The sequence below is a fragment of the Nyctereutes procyonoides genome, unplaced genomic scaffold (genome assembly GCF_905146905.1).
Source record: "Nyctereutes procyonoides isolate TBG_1078 unplaced genomic scaffold, NYPRO_anot_genome, whole genome shotgun sequence".
Lineage (NCBI taxonomy): Eukaryota > Metazoa > Chordata > Mammalia > Carnivora > Canidae > Nyctereutes > Nyctereutes procyonoides.
This window is the reverse complement of record NW_026575024.1, coordinates 21,340,617-21,361,695: the sequence shown is the minus strand read 5'-3', so window position 1 is coordinate 21,361,695 and position 21,079 is coordinate 21,340,617. Positions and strand designations below refer to the sequence as shown.

At 42.2% G+C, this 21,079-nt stretch overlaps 2 protein-coding genes across 3 annotated transcripts in view; one reads left to right on the top strand and one right to left on the bottom strand.

The window, feature by feature from the left end:
- Nucleotides 1-16,593, bottom strand: part of TTI1 (TELO2 interacting protein 1) — a 46,702-nt gene extending 30,109 nt beyond the window's left edge. The window contains exon 1 of one of the 2 annotated variants that reach the window (XM_055303137.1): nt 16,553-16,593. The gene's annotated coding sequence lies outside the window, so the exon portion shown is untranslated. Of the gene's footprint in view, nt 1-3,110; nt 3,146-16,552 lie in introns of those variants that run through there. The other variant, XM_055303144.1, reaches the window with a different exon arrangement.
- A 71-nt stretch (nt 16,594-16,664) lies between these two features.
- The window catches only part of RPRD1B (regulation of nuclear pre-mRNA domain containing 1B), a 52,455-nt gene continuing 48,040 nt past the window's right edge, over nt 16,665-21,079 (top strand). The window contains exon 1 of the mRNA XM_055303024.1: nt 16,665-17,242. Coding sequence (XP_055158999.1) covers nt 17,092-17,242 — 151 coding nt within the window. The 5' untranslated portion in view covers nt 16,665-17,091. The remainder of the gene's footprint in view (nt 17,243-21,079) is intronic.

Genomic DNA, 21,079 nt, shown 5'->3' with positions numbered 1-21,079 from the left:
TTAGGGAAGCAATGAAGAGAAGTGGCTGCTCTTCTCAGGGGGCCCCAGGCCAGTGAGGGAAACACATGGACAGTTACAACACAGTCTGCTAAGAAATGGGATGAGCCTGGGCTCACGGTCCTAAGTGAGTGTGGAAGACCTATGCATCAGGAGCCTGAATAAGCCAGGGTAGGTTTCTCAGGAAGAAAATGCTCGAGCCAGACTTGTGGGAAGAATAATAGGTGTCGTGGGCTAGATTAAGGAGTTTGGCTCTTAACCTGTGGTAGTAATGGAGAGTCACTGAAAGTTTTATCTTTGTCAAGTTGACGTATAACATCATAGAGTAAAATGCACTACTCTTAATGTGCAGCTCAGTGGATTTTTGTGATGTAGAGATCTATGTGACCACCACCTAAAATAAGACAGAGAATGTTTCCCGCACTCTAGAAGGCTCCCTCAAGCTCTTTTGCAGTCAATTCCTATTTTCCCTGCCCAGTGGTAACCTCTATACTGACTTCTATTGCCATGGATTAGTTTTGTCTGTTCTTGCCATGGAGAGGTTTTAAGCAGGAGTTGATAGGATCAACCTGATGTGCTCAGAAGACCCCCCCCTCCCACCCCCACTCCTTGGCAGCCAGTGACATGGGAGAATAGCCTGAGCTGGGTGAGACAGAGAGCAGAACAACACAGAAGGCAGTAGCCAGAGAAATGGGGAAATCAGGAGCGCACGCTTTCACAGACATCATGAGTGAAGAGAATCCAGCAGGACGGAAAAATGGAAAGCAGGCAGGCGGTGAAAGGAGACAGGTTTATAGGTGAGCTAAGGAACTAAACAACTTAATACCAGAGTCTTTTTTCTCTGTGAGGAGAAGTTCAAAGTCATGGCTGACAGTGAAAAGAAGGGGGGTGGTGGGGTAAACAGAGGGCTTGAGGAGAGAAATAAAAGTTTCAAATAGTCCCTTTGGGGAAGCAAAGCATGCTGGGAAGACATAAAAGTGTGGCCCAAGGGTACTGAGGACTGAGCTGGAGACCATAAATGCATATAACTGTAAAATGTTGACACTGGAGGGAAGTTAGAGATCTTCTAGTCTGGTGGGGTCTGTAGATCTCTCTCTCCCAATCTCTCTCTTTTGGCTCAACTTGCGGGAGCTTCTGAACAGATGATGCCTCTCCCTGTCCCCAATCCAATGAACCCTCCTGAGCCCCATGGACCACAGGGCTGGCAGGCAAGTGTGCCTGGTGAATGTGGACAAGACCTGCTTAGCCCAGAGAGAAAACCAGTGCTGGATTTTCCTCCTGGGTCAGGAGAGGGCTCCAGGGCAATGGCCAGGCTCTAAAACCCTGGAGAGAGTTTGCTCCACAGGGCCCCATGGTCTCCTGCAAGGAAGGGCAGTATTGGTCACTGTGAGGCTTGTTAGGGGGATATCTCTTGGTCTCTGTGACACCCCCCCCCCCCAAGAAGCTAAGGAAGGGCAGAAGCTCAACTCTGCCCTATTTCAGGCTATTGACACCAGAAGGCTCAGCCAGGGATTACTGCCATCCCACTGGCACCGGCTCACACACAGATCACCAGAGGCTGCTGTGCTGTCCCCTGCCCGAGGTACTATAGTTGGAACAACAGGAGAAGAAAACCACTGAATGGGACTCAGCAGTCAAAGGCAGGAAAAGCAAGCAGAGCACTCTCTGAGGTGGTAAGTCTGAGATTAACAGAACCACTAAGGGAGACAGAAAAGAGACAGATAAGAATATGAAAAATAAAAAGAGCAATAAAAAAGTTTGATCACATGGCAAATGATATCTCTTTCAGAATTTTATTTTTAAGATTTTATTTCTTTACTTAGGGCGAAGAGAGAGAGAGCAAGAGCATAAGCTGGAATTAAAAAAAAAAAAAAGCATAAGCTGGAGGGAGGAGACAGAGGGAGAAGCAGATGCCACACTGAGCAGGGAGCCCCACACAGGGCTCGATCCCAGGACCCTGAGATCATGACCTGAGCCAAAGGCAGACGCTTAACCAACCAAGCCACTCAGGCACCCCCCTTTTAGAATTTTAAGGGCATAATTTTCCACACCAAAAAAGCTCAATTGATGGGATTAAAAAAAAAAAAAAAAAAAGGATGGTTAATTACTGAGATCCAGTCAGTGGTTTGGAAGATCAAGTAGAGCGACTTTAAAACTCAGAGCAGAAATGCAAAGAGATGGAACTCGTGAGATTTGGAGAACCAACATGTAAATAGCTGGGAATTCTGGAAGGAGACAAAGGGCCAGATGGAGGAGTCAGAACAAATAAACAACTGAAACATTTCCCTGAGTTGCAGAAAGATTCATCTGGAGACTGAAAAGCCAGAAGGACACACACCTAGTCACATTCTGGTAAAATTCCTGTATGCTAAAAGAGACAGTGGAAAATCATACATGCTTTCAGGAGAAGCAAACAACTTAAAAGACTGGCTCTAGTTTTCTCATCTGCAATCATGGACACCAGAGGACAATGGACTTCAAATAAAGGACTGTGGCCCCCAAATCCTACATATGGCCAAGACAGTCACCAGTCAGACTGCAAGAACAAGAGCAAGGATTCAGAGAGGGCATTACTCACACACACACTCTCGAGGAAGATACTTGAGAAAGGATTCCATTCAAATGAACAACTCGAAATAAGATAAAACGGGAAGATGAATGAGGAAGGAAACAGTAACTTTTTTTTTCTTTTAGCGTGGAAAACTTATTTCCAGTAAAATGTTTAAGTGGAAGCCCAGCACACGAGATAGATAAAATCAGAGGGTCTGGTTGAAGCTGGAGTGAAGGCAATGGTCTGGGGCTCTACATCTCTCTTATCCATCTCAAGGGTTTCAAAAAGACAACCTGCACCCCCTGGAACTATGCTCTCAGATTATATGACAAACGGCAATAGGGCTAATGAAGTGGGAACACACAATATATCCAAAACTGAACTCTGATCACTCTTCGGTGCCTCCCTTGGTGATTTATGGCCCTTACCTGGGCTAAAAGCTTAGCCTCTCTTTCTTCTACCTCCCTTTTAATTCCACCATTCTCTTAAATTTCATCAATTCTACCCCTTCAACATCTTTCAAATCTGTTGGTGATAACCATCCATTTAACGTTGGACTGACCGTAACTGTTTCCTCGATGGCCCCTGGCCTCGCGTGGTTACCCTTCTTCGATCCACATTTTATACTGCCATATAAGTAATCTTCCTGAAACAAAAAATCTGATCACTCTTCTCTGTTTAAAATTCTCCAACTGCACTCCCTAGTCCACCTATTCACGAGGGCCCACCACACAAGGCCCTTCGCTATTTCAGTAATCTCAGCTCACAGGGCTTCATCCATCCCACCTGAAACTGCAGCCATGTGAAATGACAAAACGTGCAATTTCCCAAACAGGTGGTGCTCCTTCACATTCAACCGCTTTGTCCTGTTTCACATTCACCACTGTGCACACTACTACCACGGTACTTCATACACCATATTGTTTTGTATCCGTCTGTCCTAGCTACTTTAGACTGGGCCATCCTACGCCTTGAACCTAGAAGCACATCTGGCACATGACAAGCACTCAGAAACAACATCGTGCCTATTCTGCTTTGAAGTTGGATACGGTAGGGTATTGGCAGGCTAATACTCCTAACAACTAGAAAAAGCCAGATAAATTACGAAGATAATTTCTTAAAGCATAAGTAGTTGTGGAAACAATGAGGACTATGTGGGTGAGTACTCTAGCTAGGGTTGAATGTTCAGTGAGCCCACAGTCAATAGCTGTTTCTTTTGGCTTTTTTTTTTTTTTTTTTGCCCACTCTGGACATTAGCTCAGGAGTACAGCATGGCCCAGGCCGAGGGCCATCACTGAGGCAAGAGAAACCACAATGGTTTAAAAATGTGGTTATGTGGGGCTGAGGCGGGACAAACCTGCAGTTTTCAGACATCTCAAAATACATGGCTTCTGGAAAATAAACGACTGAGAAATGTCCAAATACAAGAAAGAGATCAACTCCTCCGATTCAAGAAACTCAGTAAATCCAGGTTGGCGGTAGAGAGAAAAACACACACAGACATATCACAGTCAAACTGCTGTAAACTAAAACTAAAGAGAAAAATCTTAAAAGTAATGGAGCAGAAAGACTGACAGGTCCTTCTCCACAGAAATGATGAAACCCAGAAGACAGCAGAAGGACATCTTTAAAGAGCTAAGAGGAGGGCAGTCCGGGTGGCTCAGTGGGTTAGTGCCGCCTTCAGTCCAGGATGTGATCCTGGAGACCTGGGATCGAGTCCCACGTCGGGCTCCCTGCATGGAGCCTGCTTCTGCTTCTGCCTCTGTCTGCCTCTCTCTCTCTGTCTCTATAAATAAATAAATAAAATCCTAAAAAGAAAAAAGCTAAGAGGAAATAACTACCAGGCTTGCATTTTATACCCTATGAAACCAGCTTTCAAACCTGAAGGTGAAATAAGAGATGGTTTATGGATTAAAAACTAAGTGAACTCATTGACATTAGGTAATGGGAAAAAATAAGGGGAGAAAATGAACCTAGATAGAAGCATGGCTATGTTGGAGGTAATGAAGAACAATGGAATATACTGATATAAATTAATACTAACTGTACAAAACAATAATTATGTCTTTTGCAGTTTAAGTATAGATCTAAAACCAAAATGCAAGATAATGCACAAAAGAAATGACAAATACCCACCATTTGCTTCAACGTGGATGGAACTGGAGGGTATTATGCTGAGTGAAATAAGTCAATTGGAGAAGGACAAACATTTTATGGTCTCATTCATTTGGGGAATATAAATAATAGTGAAAGGGAATAGAGGGGAAGGGAGAAGAAATGGGTAGGAAATATCAGAAAGGGAGACAGAACATGGAAGACTCCTAACTCTGGAAAATGAACTAGGGGTGGTGGAAGGGGAGGAGGGTGGGGGGTGGGGGTGACTGGGTGGCGGGCACTGAGGGGGGCACTTTTTTTTTTAATAAATTTATTTTTTATTGATGTTCAATTTACCAACATACAGAATAACACCCAGTGCTCATCCCGTCAAGTGAGGGGGGCACTTGATGGGATGAGCACTGGGTGTTATTCTGTATGTTGGCAAATTGAACACCAATAAAACATAAATTTATTATTAAAAAAAGAAGGTGCATGGGAAGGGATGTAAAAGGAGTTATGTATACGAAGAATCTTACAGTATCAGGAGGTGGTATAATTATATTAAACTAACATATCAAGAGTACATGTTGTAGGGTAAAGTGCCAAAAGAATTATAAAAGAAGTATACTTAGTAAATTCAGACAGCGTAAAAATGGAATAAATATTTTTGGATTTATCTAAATACAGGTAAAAAATGAGAAAAAGAGAAGCAAAACCTGTGAGTCAAACAGAAAATAAATAATAGAATGGGAGACAGATAGAAGGCTCACTGAAACAATGATTACATTAACATAGACTTTCTCAACAGTGGCACCATTGACATCTTGGGTTTGGATAATTATTTGTTAGTGGAAAGCTGTCCTATGCATTGTAAGATATTTATTAGCATCTTTGGCCTCTGTCCCCCATATGCCAGTAGCATTCCTCCAGGTGTGACAACCAAAAATGTCTCCAGACACTGCCAAATGCCCCATGGAGGGCAAAAATGGCCCTTGGATAAGAACCATTGGTATAGTCATCAAAATCCCAACAGGGGGAACACCTGGGTGGCTTAGCGGTTGAGCGCCTGCCTTTGGTCCTGGGCGTGATCCTGGAGTCCCGGGATCGAGTCCTACATCAAGCTCCCATCATGGAGCCAGCTCCTCTCTCTGCCTGTGTTTCTGCCTCTCTCTGTGTGTCTGTCATGAATAAATAAATAAAAAGTCTTAAAAAAAAAATCCCAATGGGATTTTTGTAGAAAGTAACAAAATGACTCTAAAGTTGATATGGGAATGCAAAGTGCCTAGAATAGCAAAGACAATCTTAAGGAAGAGGAATTAGATTGGTAAATTATGGTAGTAGAAGTTCTTACGCTATCTGATTTCAAGATTTACTATACAGGTACAACAAGTAAAGTCAGTGTGTTATTAGCATAAAGAATGACAAACAGAATAGACCCTTCATATGCAACAAATCCATATACCTCACAAAGGCAATGCTGAAATGACCTGGTGGGAAGAACAGTCTTTTTAATGGAAGGTGCTGTGTCATTTGGCTATCCCCTTATGGAAAAATATATATGTCTTGATTCCATCTGACATTGGATTTAAATGTGAAATGTAAAGAAAATGTAAGAAAACAGAGAAGAGCATCTTTGTGATCTTGGGGTAGGCAAAGATTTCTTAAACAGGATACAGAAAAGGGCTAACTAAAAAAAAAAAAGGATAAATTGGATTACATTTGAGTTAAGAACTTCTGTTCATCAAAAGACATCATTAAGAGAGTGAAAAGACAACCCATAAAGGAAGGAAAGATGTTTGCTATATGTCTGACAAAATACTCATATTGATAATAAAAGATTTTTCATAAATCATTAGGAAGAAGACAACCCAGCAAAAAACATAGAAAAGGACTTGAACAGACATATCAAAAAAGGAGATTTCCAAATGGCTAATCAACATATGAAAAAAGACACTAAACATCATTAGTCAGGAAAATGCAATTTAAAACTTCAATAAAATACTGTTATACACCCACCAGAAGGGCTAAGCTGAAAAAAAAGGGAGAAGAAAGACAATGAAAATACTAGGTGTTAGCATGTATATGAAGCAACTAGAACTCTCATTCAGTGCTGGTAGGAGTGTGTAAATTGGTACAACTAATTTGGAAAACTCTTTGGCAGTATCTATTATTTTAAAGGTGAACATATGCATGCTCTATTACCTAGTAATTTCACTCTTTGATAAATGCTCAACAGAAATGCATACATAAATATATCAAAAGGTGTGTCAAGAATTGACACTATACACAATTGCCCCTGAAAATACTTGAATGCCCACCTCCAGTAAAATGGATAAATTGTGGTATATTCTCTAAATGGAGTATTACACAGATGAAGATTTACCACAATTGGACATCTTCAAAAGAACAGGTTATAGACTCAGAAATATATAAACTAGCTTTCTGTAAGGAAGAGAGTATACCAAATTGCTACTTTGACATGACTATAAAAGGCAATCATATACCTTTATGGGATGGCCATGAAATCACACTTGTGTGACAATATGTCAATTACAGAAGGAATTGTTTAGAGATTTAGAGACTTAGGAGTCCTAGCTTCTATTCCTATAAAATGCAACCCTGATTATTTAAAGTGGTACTGCAAAGTTTGATGTTTCTGTAACTGACAGCACCAGGGTGTTCTGGCCCACTGGGATGAGGCATTCAGAAAGAGTGGATTATCTGGCTGAGTAGAGAAAACCGCCCAGAGTTCAACTGTGGCAGACACTGACTGAATAAACATAAGCCTGAATAACCAGTTCCCGATTGCTGATGGTCAACTACACCCTTCCTAGTTCAGCATACCCACACTGTGCTCATGGGAAGCAGTCACTGGAGAGGCAAGGGAAGAGAATTGCAACCATAGTGCATGGGTGAGCCCATTCCCCGCATAGCCCCTTCTCTCCCCATCCTCCCCTCCTCTCTCTGCCTTGTCACAGGGATAGGCTAGGGACCATCCCTGGGCCATGGCATACAGGTGGTGAAGACAAATGGGACAACAGGCACAGGATAAGGTACTATACCTTACAGACACTTAAAGGATAAGATGGTAGATCACAAGGCACTTACTATATCATACAATCAAGACGTGAAAAGGGGAGAAAAAGAAAGAAGTCCAAAGGACAACTGGAAAGAGAATGAACATCAACTGTGCAGTGTTCGTGGAGGGAGGAGGATTTGTGCTGGAATTCAGGAATTACGTTTGGGACCGTGAAGGAAGGCTGCTCAAGGTAAAACACCTGTTACAAGCAAAAGCAAGAAGGAAGAAAAGTCAAAGCATCTAATAAATGCAGAGGCAAGACAGAGATGCCATCACAGCAAGTAAGCCACACTTCACCAAGGACTGACATTCTGACTACCTGAGCCTTTGCACTTGCTGTTCCACCATATATCCATCTTTTAGGCCTTTGCTCAAAGATAAACACTGAGTGAGCCTTCTCTGATCACTCCTATTTAAAACTGCAATCCATCCTCACTCTTCCTCTCCCTGGCACTCCCTATCTCCTTTCCCTGACTTCAGAGTTTTTCTCCATAGCACTTAGCACCATCCATCAAACCAGATTACCTACCTATTTATTTGTTTATTGTCTCTCTCCTCTCACTAGAATATAGGCTCTAGGAGAGTGATAATTGACAGGTTTGTTTATTGCTTCTGGCACACAGCAGGCATTCAATAAATGCTTGTTGAGTCAACAGCCATATTCTGGTTCTTTCATTGCTAGAGCTTTATTATCAGCTATGCCTGAATTGGATATGGGTAAAAACTTCCATACTCTTCTTCTCTTGGGGTAATTCCTATGGGTAGGTGACATCATCCTTTATGATAGGGTCTTGTTACATTAATTCTTAAGGGGGAATCATAGCTCTAGATTTTGGCTAGGCCACTTTTAGGCTGTTTCCAAGACAGGGACAGAATAAGAACACAAATCTGGCTATCTGGATTCAAGTCCTGGCTCTACATCTAGCTGTGTGATTTCCATGAATTTCAATTTTCTTCAACATAACATAAATTTGGTAGATAAGATTTTTCTCCAAAAGTCCTAACTTTGAATAACCAGCATATGGATAAAAAGACTGGGTTCAGATTCCAAAAACAAGAGTTCCGACATAAGAATTGTCAAAACAGGTTCTCGAACAGAAGGAAGAAAATTAATATTTGTTGGAGAAAACCTCACCAAATGCCAGGCATGTACTAGGTATTTTATGTACATAAAAATTCCTTATCCATCAGCTGAGTAACACAAGGCTCAGAGAGGTTAAGTGATGCCCATGGTCACACAGTAAGCAATGATAGACCTGGAATTCAGCCTATGTGACTTCAAAGGCTGTATGCACAATTTCCAGCATACCAGAGGTTCCTCCAGTCTGTTTATTAGAATCCAACGGGAACAACGTAAGCACAGATTCCCGGGCCCCACACCAGAGCTACTGAATCAAAACCTACTTTGGGGTGGGGAGGATGGTAGGTATGCTTATGAATCTATTTTAAAAGTTTGCAAGGTCAGTGTGATGACCAGCCAGGCCTGGTATACATTCTACACAAACTCTGTCTTCTGAAGAATGAGAACCAGGTGATGAAAGTACTTGCTCAGTATCCATCTGGCAGTAGTGTGCAGAGTACGCTGGAGGACTACTGCCCTGGGTGAAACTGACTGGTTTATTTGTACACCTCTCCAACCAAACAGTATACTTTTTTAGTGTTGCAGCTTTACTTGTGATTTTTCCCAGTATTGGCTACAGTATCTGCCAAACAGTTTCCACTGTTTGTTTAATAAATGAGTAAAAGAAGCTGGATAAACATTAAACCTCTAGTATATCTGAAACTTTGTACCTTCCTACTCATCTTTCTTTCTGCCTAGAAATGTTTCCTTCACATATACTATGTGTCACGTACTGCGCTAAGTTCTTGACAAGGAAAAGGAGTTACAAAGTTAACTGGAGGGACTTAGCCCTGCAAGAGGAGTATACAAAATAGAAGGTGGAGGAGGGGAATCAAGGAGACTTTCCATAAATCCTTCCTGAAACTACTTTAGGCTCATTTCCTTTCTAGCTGTCCTCTATAGAGTAGTTGTGAAATTGTGCCTTGTATTACACTAATACTATGTATCTAAAGCTTCTACTAGACAAGATTTTTGGTAGGCAATACATTTTAGAAAAGCAATTCTTAACTTAGAAAAGGGTGTACATCAAGAACATATGTTCCTTTCCCTCACCAGCAGGGTAGTGCCAGAGGAGGCCTAGTGGACAGTAGGACTTTGGCTACTGTCCTGTAATAATGAGGCCACCCCCAGTGAAGTGCAATGGATACTAAGTGGGGAGCTAGAAGTCTCACTTCTCCTAGGAAGTAATGAGGAGCTCTTCCCTTTGGGTGTCAAAGGGGGCTGAGAGAGGACTCTGGACTTCTGTATTGTACTTGGTTCCCCTGCCAGAGTGGCATCAGAGAAAGCCAGCTAAAACAGAAGACTTAAATAGGATCCAGAGTATCAGAACATAATGCAAAAATGTCCAATCAAAAATTATTCATCATACCAAGAACCAGAAAGATCTCAAACTGAAAGAAGACAATCAATACATCAAACACTGAGATGACAGAGATGTGAGAAATTATTCGACAAAGTTACTAAAGCAGCCATAATTAAAATGCTTCAAGAAGCAATTATGAACTTGCTTGAAGCAAATGAAAGAACAGAAAGCCTCAGCAAAGAAATAGGAGATATAAAGAAAAAAATACATGGAAATTTTAAAACTGAAAAATTCCATAATAAAAAGGTCAGCAGTTGAGATTAAGAGTAGAATGGAGAAGATGCAGGAAAGAATCTATGAGCTGCAAAACTTAATTAGGTAGTTAGAAACTACCTAATCTGAACACCTGAAAGAAAATAAGACTGAAACGAGCTTTAGGGACCCACAGGACTGTAACAAAAGATCTAAGAGTTCCAGAAGAGAGAAAAAGGGTAAGTTTGAAAAAGTAATCAAATAAATAATGGCTGAAAACTGGCCAAATTTGGCAAGAAACATAAATGTATACATTCAAGAAGCTTAGTGAACCCAAACAGAATAAACCCAAAGAAATTTACACCAATTACCAATTTATACCAATATAATTTCAGATAATTATTTAATTATCACATCATAATTAAACTGCAGAAAACGAAGGACAAAAAAATATTGAAAACAGCCAGAGAAAAATGATACCTTGCTTTTAGGGAAAAAACAATTGAAATGACAATGGATTTATCATCACAAACCATGTATGCCAGAAGAAAGTGGCACAGTAACTTTGGGGGGGTAGGGGAGAACTGTTAAGACAGAATTCTATACCCAGCAAAAATGTCCATCAGGAATGAAGTGGAAATTGAGTCATTTTCAGATAAAGGAAAACTAAGAGACTTTATCACCAGCAGGCCTGCTCTAAAAACATGGCTGAAGGAAATCCTTTAAACAGAAAGGACACATCAGAAAAAGGAATATTGAAATGTCAAGGAGGAAGAAAGAACACGGTAAGTGAAGATACATATAAATATAATAGGCTTTCCCTATTCTTTTGAGTTTTCTAAATTGTGTTTGACAGTTGAAGCAAAAATTATATCACTGATTTGGATCTAAATGTGAATGTAGAGGAAATATTTATGACAATTATAAGTGGGAGAGGATAAGGAAACATAAAGGGAAGTAAGGTTCCTATACTTTACTAGTAGTGGTAAAGATAAGTTACATACAAATAACGTAATACCTAGAAGAACCATTAATAATGGTTCCAAAGGGACACCTGGGTGGCTCAGGAGTTAAGCGTGTCTGCCTTTGACTCAGGGCGTGATCCTGGAGTCCCAGGATCGAGGCCCGCATCAGACTCTCTGCATGGAGCCTACTTCTCCCTCTGCCTATGTCTCTGTCTCTCTGTCTCTCATGAATAAATATGTAAAATCTTAAAGAAAAAAATTGTTCCAGAGAGATACATTCAGGAACACTATTGATAAAATGGGATTCTAAGAAATGTTCAAGTAACGGGATCCCTGGGTGGTGCAGCGGTTTAGCGCCTGCCTTTGGCCCAGGGCGTGATCCTGGAGACCCGGGATCGAATCCCACATCGGGCTCCCGGTGCATGGAGCCTGCTTCTCCCTCTGCCTGTGTCTCTGCCTCTCTCTCTCTCTCGTGACTGTCATAAATAAATTAATTAATTAAAAAATATTTTTTAAAAAAGAAATGTTCAGGTAACCTATAAGAAAGCTGGAAAAAAAAACTAGAGAAACAAAAACAGAACAAACAGAAAACAAAAAATAAAATGGAAGATTATGCTCTAACATATCAATAGCGATATTAAATATACCAATATACCAAAATACCAATGAAAAAACAGATATTATCAAAGTAGATTACAAAATATGACCTGACTCTATGCTCTCCACAAGAAACTCACTTCAAATATGACATAGGTAGGTTGAAAGTAAAAGCACACACAGAAAGATATACAAACATTAATCAAAGGCAAGTAAGAGTGGCTATATTAACATCAGGTAGACTTCAGAGCAAAGAAAATGAACTGAGAAAGAGGGACATTCTATAATCATTAAAGGGTCAACCCATCAAGAAGACACAGCAATACTAAAAGAATTATGTCAAAACACAAATCCTAAATACAAAACCACCACAAAATATGTGAAGCAAAAATGCATTAAAACTGAAAGTATAGGTGGTCACCCCAAGTACAGGTGGTGACTTCAACATTCTACTGTCAACAATTGACAAAATTGGTAGAAAATCAGCAAGGATAACAGAAGAACTCAACAACACATCTACCTACAGGATCTAATTAACATTTAAAGAATACTCCAACCTACAACAGGCAACCCTTTCAAGTGCCCACAGAGCATGTATCAAGACAAATCAGATCCTCCATCATGACACAGAGAATATAGTATGTCCCCCAACTATGATAGAATCAAACTAGAAATCTCTGTAACAGAGAAAAAGGAGGAAAATCTCTAAACACTGGGAAACTAAACAACATATTTCTCAATAATCCATGGATCAAAGAGGAGATCTCAAGGGAAATCCTAAAAGATACATAGAAACAAATGAAAATGTTTTTAAAAGATTTATTTATTCACGAGAGACAGAGAAGAGAGAGAGAGGCAGAGACACAGCCAGAGGGAGAAGCAGGCTCCATGCAGAAGCCCGACGTGGGACTCGATCCTGGGACCCCAGGACCATGCCCTAGGCCAAAGGCAGGCGCCAAACCACTGAGCCACCCAGGGATCCTAAACGAATGAAATTTAGTAAAAATACAATGTATCAAAATTTGTGGGACACAACTCCAGTCATGCTGAGAGGGTAATTTTTTTTTTTTGCGAGAGAAATTTATTGTAGTTAATACATACATTGAAAAAGGGGAAAGGTCTCAAATCAATAATCTAAACTCCCACCTTAAGAACCTGGAAAAGGAGGAGCAAAATAAAACCAAAGCAGGCAGAAAGAAGGAAATAATAAAGAGAACAGAAATCAATGAAATTGAAAATTGAAAATAGAGAAAAATCAATGAAACAAAGAACTGGTTTTTTGAAAAGATCAATAAAATCAACAAACTTCTAACAAGACTGAAAGAGGGAAAGACAGACAGATATCAAAGGATGATACAGGAATATCACAAAAACTTCACACACATATTCGACAACTTAAATGAAATGGTGACTTCCTCAAAAAATACAGCTCACCCAATATGAATTAGATTATTTGACCGACCTTATAACGTTTTGCCATTTAAAAACTCAAAAAGAAAAAGAAAACAAATCCAGAGGCCCAGATGGTTTCACTGGGAATTTCTACCAACCATTTAAGGAATCAACACCAATTCTACACCATTCTAGAAAAATGAGGAAATTTTTCCAACCTATTTTACCCTGATCCTGAAACCCAACAAATACATAAATCAAAAAACTGCAGACCAATTTCCTTCATGAACATAGATGCAAAAAATCCTAAATAAAATATTATTAGATATACTTTGCATGTAAAAAGAATTACACACCATAACAAAGTAGGGTGTATGCTAGGGATGGAAGGCTGACTCAATATCTGAAAATCAATCAGTGGAATTACGTATTAACGGGCTAAGGAAAAATCACATGATTCTATCATCTTATCTTTCAGGCTTCTAAATGCTGAAGTGTTTGAGGACTCAGTCATTGAATTTCTCTTCTTTCTGGTCCTATTCTCCCTATGACTCCCATACTTATATCTCTATCAGATCTCTCCCTTGAATTCTAGACCCATACATAAATCCAACTGCCTATGAGACACCTCTACCTGGATAGGCATTTCCACGTGGATATGTACAAAGCTAAACTCCTGCTTTTGCTCCCCAGATCAGCTCTTTCTGTAATTCAGCGAATGCAAACTCTCATTTTTATGGTTGCTTGGGCTAAAACCTTTGGGGCCATGCAGACTCATCTTTGTTTTATACCTCATATATAATTTGTCAGCAAATCCTGTTCTTCCTCTAAAAGACAGAATCTACGGATTCCTATCCCCAGAATCTGACCATCTCTCACCACCTCCACCCTGTTCTGAGTCATCCTTTCACCTGGGTTATGACAACAGCTGCTGAACTGCTCTTCCTGCTTCCATCCTTGCAGTCTTGCTGTTCTCTGCTTAACAGCCACGATGGTTCTCTTTTGCTCAAAAAGCATTCAGTGAACTCTTATTTCATTCAGAGTATTATCTAAAATCCTTCCTACTGCTTACAGGTCCCTATATGATATAGTCCATGTCATGTGGTCCCTGGCTACTTTTCTGAGCTCATTTCCAGCATTCTGGTTCACATCACTCCAGCCTTACCCTCTGTCCTGCTGTTCCTCAAAAATGCCAACAATGGTCTGACAATCGCACTTGGTTTTCCTTCTGCCTGGAACAACATTCCACCATACAGGATATGGCTTGTTCTCTCATTTCTTTCAGGACTCTGATCGAATGTCACCCTATCAGGGAGGCCTTTTTTGATCAGTATATATAATACACTCTTACCCTCCCACAAATGCATTCTTCATCCTCCTTACCCTTCTTGATTTTTATTCAAGGTAGATACCATTTTCTGACTTGTTTTATACTTGCATATTTATTAAATCTATCTTCTCTTGCAGAAGGTCAGCTTCTGGGGACGTAGATTGGTTTTGCTTAAAATAGTGCTTGAGACATAGGTGCTCAAAAATTATTTGCTGAAAAAATGAATCACTGGCTCAGGAGTGAAGACTTTGGGTTTAGACGTCAGATAACGGGGATCCCTGGGTGGCGCAGCAGTTTGGCGCCTGCCTTTGGCCCAGGGCCCGATCCTGGAGACCGGGGATCGAATCCCACGTCGGGCTCCTGGTGCATGGAGCCTGCTTCTCCCTCTGCCTGTGTCTCTGCCTCTCTCTCTCTCTGTGTGTGACTATCATAAATAAATAAAAATTAAAAAAAAATTTAGACGTCAGATAACCTTGACGTGACTCCTAGCTCTGTCATTTTCTATGTCCAAGTGATACTGGACAGATTACTCAACTATGTTTTATGTTTTCTCATCTTTCAAATAGTGATAATAATCCACATCCCACAGAAATGTTGTTAAGGATCAAGTAAAACAAAATATGTAATGTGCTTAATACAAAGTGATTTGGTGTAAGTGTTCAGTATGTGATAGTGCTGCTTAATATAGAAACATGGTCCAGATTTGGACTCAGGGGCCCTAGGTTACAATTATAACTACATTTTGACTGTGTAATTTTAGGGCATTTGCCTTTTTTATATTAATTCACCCAATCAGCTATGAATAAGGTGGCAGGATGAGAAAACTAAAAAAGATGCAGTCCTTTCCCCCTAATCTTAGTTATGTGATCTTGGGGTAGGTCGCCTAACCTGTCTTGTTTCCTAATCTGCCAAACGAGAATAACATAATAACTACCTTATACAGCTCTGTCAGTGAGGATTAAATGTGTTACCGTGTGAAAACAGCACCTAATCTGATAGCAATTGCTCACTATGTTGGCTACAAATATGATTACGATGATTCTAGTCTGGAAGAGGAGTGAAAGAGCTAAACAAAGAGCTACAATATGGTGCAGTGAGAGCAAAAACAAAAAGCAAAAACTAGAAGAATGTCTCTTAACTAGGGTTTCCCCCTAACTGGTAAGTTCCACGATAACCAGGATCTTTAAAAACTCTGTTATGTGTACAACAACCTAACTCCCTACCACCAACCCCACAGCAGCTGGAAAGACAAGTTTCTCTACTGAGCTGATCGTTGGAATTTAAAACGTTTTAAAAATACGTAAAGAGGATAGTCTCAAATAGTGTTTTAAAGGAGATCAATGGAACCAATGACCTCCCTGCCCCCACTCTCAAAAAGGTTAACATATTGCTTAAATTTGAGACACGGTCAAATGGGCCCCCCAGAGGGCAAGGGCAGCACAAGGGCAGCACGCAATTTCCTCAAAGAAGCAACTAAATTAAGAGCACAAAGGTGTGTTTTATGGCAGTGCTGTCAGAGTAAAGCTCAGGACTGGACATTAAAGGGTGGTCCTGGAGATTGAGTGGGGGCACACCAGATGAGAAGGCGGGGGGCGGGGGGTCACCTTTGGAGAAAGAACAGCAAGAGCCAAGGCGTGAAAAGTGCACGTGGGTGGCTTGGCACAACCAAAAGGAAGCTGGGGGTGGGGGGGCGGAGAGCAGGACGTGTACGGAGAAGACTGCGGCCTGGGGCCTGCCAGACGAGGGAGAAAGCGCCCCCCCCCGCCCCGTACCCATTCCTGATCCCTCGACATGAGTGTCTCTACCGGATCTCCCTCTACGGGTTCCCGGTTGCTGGGTTCCCTCTTGCTCCCGCCACTCTTCCCTTACCTCGTCTTCCAGCCTTTCCCTCACTCTCCCGCCTCCTTCGCCCCGCCGGAAGTGACGTGTAACTAGCGCGCCACAGAGCGCCAGAAAGGTTCTGCGGGAGCGGGAGAAAGGGTTCCCGGCGAGACTCCCTGCGCCTGCGTGCGGGCGCGAGCGGTCAAAGCGCCTTCCGGAGGCCGCCGGACTGCGCTTCTTTGCCCGTCTGTCGCTTTCGAAGTGCCCTGAGCGAGGTTCGGGGAGGCCGCCGCCACTGGAGGGGCGTTTTTCTGTAGCTCTGACACCTCCCGGTGCCCAGCTACTCCGGCCCTTGCCCTTTGACCCTGCTCGCGGCGGGGTGAGAGGTCGGTGGCCATCTTGTGGCGGCGGCGCGGGCGGCTGTTGCTGCGGAGACCCATCCCCTCCCCCTCCGCGCCCCCCTGGCCGTCAGTCAGTCAGTAAAGAGCCCCGCAGGCGGTCAGGTGAGGCCCGGGCCTCGTGCGGTCGCTCCTCCCGCCGCACTGGGCGGCCCAGGCCGCTCCCTGCAGGGCCCCGCCGCCGCCACCATGTCCTCCTTCTCCGAGTCGGCGCTGGAGAAGAAGCTCTCGGAGCTGAGCAACTCTCAGCAGAGCGTGCAGACCCTGTCGCTGTGGCTCATCCACCACCGCAAGCACGCGGGACCTATCGTTTCTGTGTGGCACCGAGAGCTCCGCAAAGGTAAACACCCCCTGGGCCCTCCCCCCATCCCACTCCCGAGGCTCCCCTCAGCTTCTTGCCTTCCAAGCCCGGGCCTCTGCGCCTCTGAGGGGCGCAGGCAGTGTTATCCCCATTTCTCAGAGAAGGAAACTGAGGCCCAGGAAGGTTCAGGGTACGTGCGTGAGGCTCCCAGACTGCGAGCTCGTCCAACCCTCCCGCCTCCCCCCCCCCCCCAGGCTACTCCTGACACCTGGGACTGTTCTTATCTCGACAGCCTCGTAGAGGGCACTGGCCCTAGGCTGTTGTGTGCCCGTGGCTTGGCTGAGCGTTTGGAGTGAGAACCAGAGCACTCTGGAGTGAGACTGCTCAGCCGCCTACTAGCTGGATGACACTGGGCTAGGGTCTTCATCTCTCTGTGCTTCTGGTTTTCTCATCCGGAGGACGAGGACCAGGACGAGGACGAGGGTAGCTGCCCCTTGCAGAGCCTTTATTCTGTGCGGGTCAACCATGCCAAGACCTTTCTGGATATCCCCACACTGGGTCCTCGGACACATCTGTGAAGTGGGTACAGTGACCCCCATTGTGGACGCCTCGGGGGCGAGCTGCCTAGACCTTGCCTCTCAGGCTCGTGCATCTTTCATTGATTCCAGGCCCTGCTCAGGATCTGACAGACGGACCCCGAGCTCAGCCCGTTCAGTGCCAGGCACCGGGTTGGATGCCTGGTAACACGTTGGCTCCAGAGGCCATCTGCCTGGAATTTAAGCCTGATTCTGCTATTCACTGACCCCAGCGGCTTAGCCTCTCTGACCCTCAGTTTCCTTACCTATGACATGGAGGTGATGAAGACTGATACTTACTGTGCCTTTAATTATGTGCCCGGTGCAGTGCTGATATTTTTACATACACTGTCATTTTTTAAATTCTCAGAGTTCTCTGGAGTAGGAACTTTGCAGATGAGGAAAACTGAGGCTCAAACAACTTGGCTGTGGTAAGGAGTAAACAGGATAATCCAAAAGAACATCTAGCATGGTGTCGAGCACAGTTTAGGCATTTCATAAATAATGGTGAAACGGGACTACTGGTGACTCAATGTAAGGCATGGTCTTTGCCTTCAAGTTGCTTGTAGCCTGGTGGGGCAGGATAGGCACTTTTATAGCTGTTAACCTGATAATTCCATACCAGGAAGCTGAGGAAATGAAGCTTAGAGCCATTTTGGAGCTTAGAGCAGCCTCTGTGTAGTAGGCCCTTGATAGCAGAGGAAGTAACTTTACATGCGTTTTCTACTATCTGTGAGATGGAGTAGGTTAAGTGGTGTTTTCAGTGCCGTAGACCTGGTGAGGCTAGATTGCATTAGGCTGTCAGACACCAAGATCCTGGATTCTTCCAGGAGACTGACCCAGTTCTAGCCTCGCAGAGACTCGCCTTCCCACAAATACATGTGCTGTATGCTGTACTGAGATGGGGTCCCCTCTGGGCAGTTGGAGAATAGAGTCTGGAGCCCCCGAATTCTCCTTCTTCTACCCTACTTGAGTTATGGAAAATAACAATTTAGAGAGTGCATTCATCTATGAAGCACTTTTAACCCTAATCTCATGTGATCCTAATTTCATAGAACCTTATGTTTTATGTCTCCTTTTAAGGAGACCAGCATTGTTATCTCCCTTTTATAGATGAGAAGGTAAAGATATGAAGATTAGTGCTTTGTTAGGGGCATATTGCTGGAGCATAAGCAAGAGCCCTCTGATGCCAAAATTTGTACTTTCAAGTATCCAGTGCCTCAGTGCCCCTTAATAAGTGAAGATGATCATCTGGACTCCAACCAAACCCATAGCACTTACGTTGATCAGAATTAGTCAATGTATCCCACCCCATCCCATACCAATTTAGCATTTATTTCATGCTTACTAATTCTGTCTTTTTCACTAGGTTTGTGTTTTGAGGGAGAAACTAGGTCTCCTTGTTTCTTTTCAACACCCATAACATTTAGCATGGTGCCTGTTACACAGTTTAAAAATAGGTTAGGAGTTCGATTGTCTCCAACTTCATTTTCATGGCTGAACAGAGGATCTAAACAGCACGACCTAATACAACTTTCTGTAAAATGTTTTATATCCATAATGCCCAACAAGGTAGCCACTTGCCACATGTGGCTATTGAGCATTTGAAATATGTGACTAAGGAATTTTAAAAAAAATTTTTAAGCTTTTATTTATTTGAGAGGGAGAACTCAGGGGAGGGGGAGGGCAGAAAGAGGGGGAGCAGGGCCTGGAATCAATGACCCAGGACCCCAAGATCATGAGCTGGGCTGAAAGCAGACACTTAACTGACTGAGCCACCCAGTAGCCCCAAGGAACTAAAATTTTAAATAATTATGCTAGTTACAATTCAAGTGTTCAGTAGCCATATATGGCTAGTAGCTACCATATTGGATAGTGCTAAGGTAGAGGATGCTCTCTTCCAAGCCTCAGGATACAGCTTCTTAATACCAAGGCTTCTTTCATGAATTGAGAATGCCTCCACAATGAAGTGGAAAAAGATTTTATGCCTTCTGTTCAAATTGACTAGCCCCTTAGATTCTGGCCCACCCTGAGTCTTTAAAAGTGGACATTTCTATCTGTGGTTAAGTCATTTTCCCTAAGATGTTGACAGACTATCTTTGAGTCGCCGTCAAAATATTTACAGGATTTAAGAAGTTATTATTATTTGCTTAACTACTACTTTTATTCTTGATGGGTTATTGTCTTTCTACTTTCTAGGAATAATTCTTAATTTATCCCTTTGGGCTCTGTTCTAGGTAGAACTTTCCTTTATGGAGAAGTTTGATGTAAAATGCTCTTAGATGAATATTTTTTAGCGATGTTTTTATATCTTGGCATGAATGCAGATAAATAGACACACACACACACACCAGCTTTCTTAGATGTCAAAACCAGCTAAACAAGTTAAATTTTTTGGTCAACTAGTTGTATAAATTTTGCCTAATAACTATTCCATCCCATTTGGAATAGGCATAGATAGAGGGTAAAAGGATTTATTTTGTCATATTGGAAAGCTGTCTCAACAAGTGAGCTGTCACCTGGGACTAGAGTAGAGGGTGTATGTGTTCAAGTGCTCAGGGCTTTGTGATACCACTTTTACACACATACTGACTTTGGCTTCAGGATGCTGGATGTAGAGGGATAGCGTTTGATCCTGAATAAATCCCCATTGCAAAGTTTGAGGATGATAAAAATTTAATTGGCATCGTAAATAGTGAAAACTTTGACTCCGGCCTCTTGGCTATCATATTTGCAGTACTGAAAAATGTATCATGTCTTAATTGTCCAAATTGACATTTTATACAGTGAATTCTGGGTTTTTAAACATTTATTTTATGACATTTATAAAGCTTCGCTTAGTCAGATTTGCTTTGTTGAAGTTCTGTTGTCCTTTTGAATCCCTTAACTCATGGGTTATATAGACTTGGTAGTTTTACTTGTTGCAACATCCCAGAACAAGGTTTGCTTCAAAGAAAGAAAAGCCTTTGTCATAACGATACCTTTGTAGCACTGGTAGACATTGTAACTATTGACACTTGATCTGCTTTGGATAATAGTTAGAATAGTTAAAAATTAGATATTATCGGCAGCCCTGCGAACTAGCTTCTTACCAGAAGGTTAATACAACTCAGGGTATCCATATTCAATTTTACAAATAATTTAAGTCATTTTAAACTGTTACATGCTCTTAAAAATCTTGTTTTTAACTTGGGTTATTCTTCTGTAGCTCCTTTAAAAATGTCACATCTTATGCCTGCTGTGTCAAAATTTATACATGCTGTGTGCATTTCAAAAGAAACAACTGGTTTCTGAGAGGAAT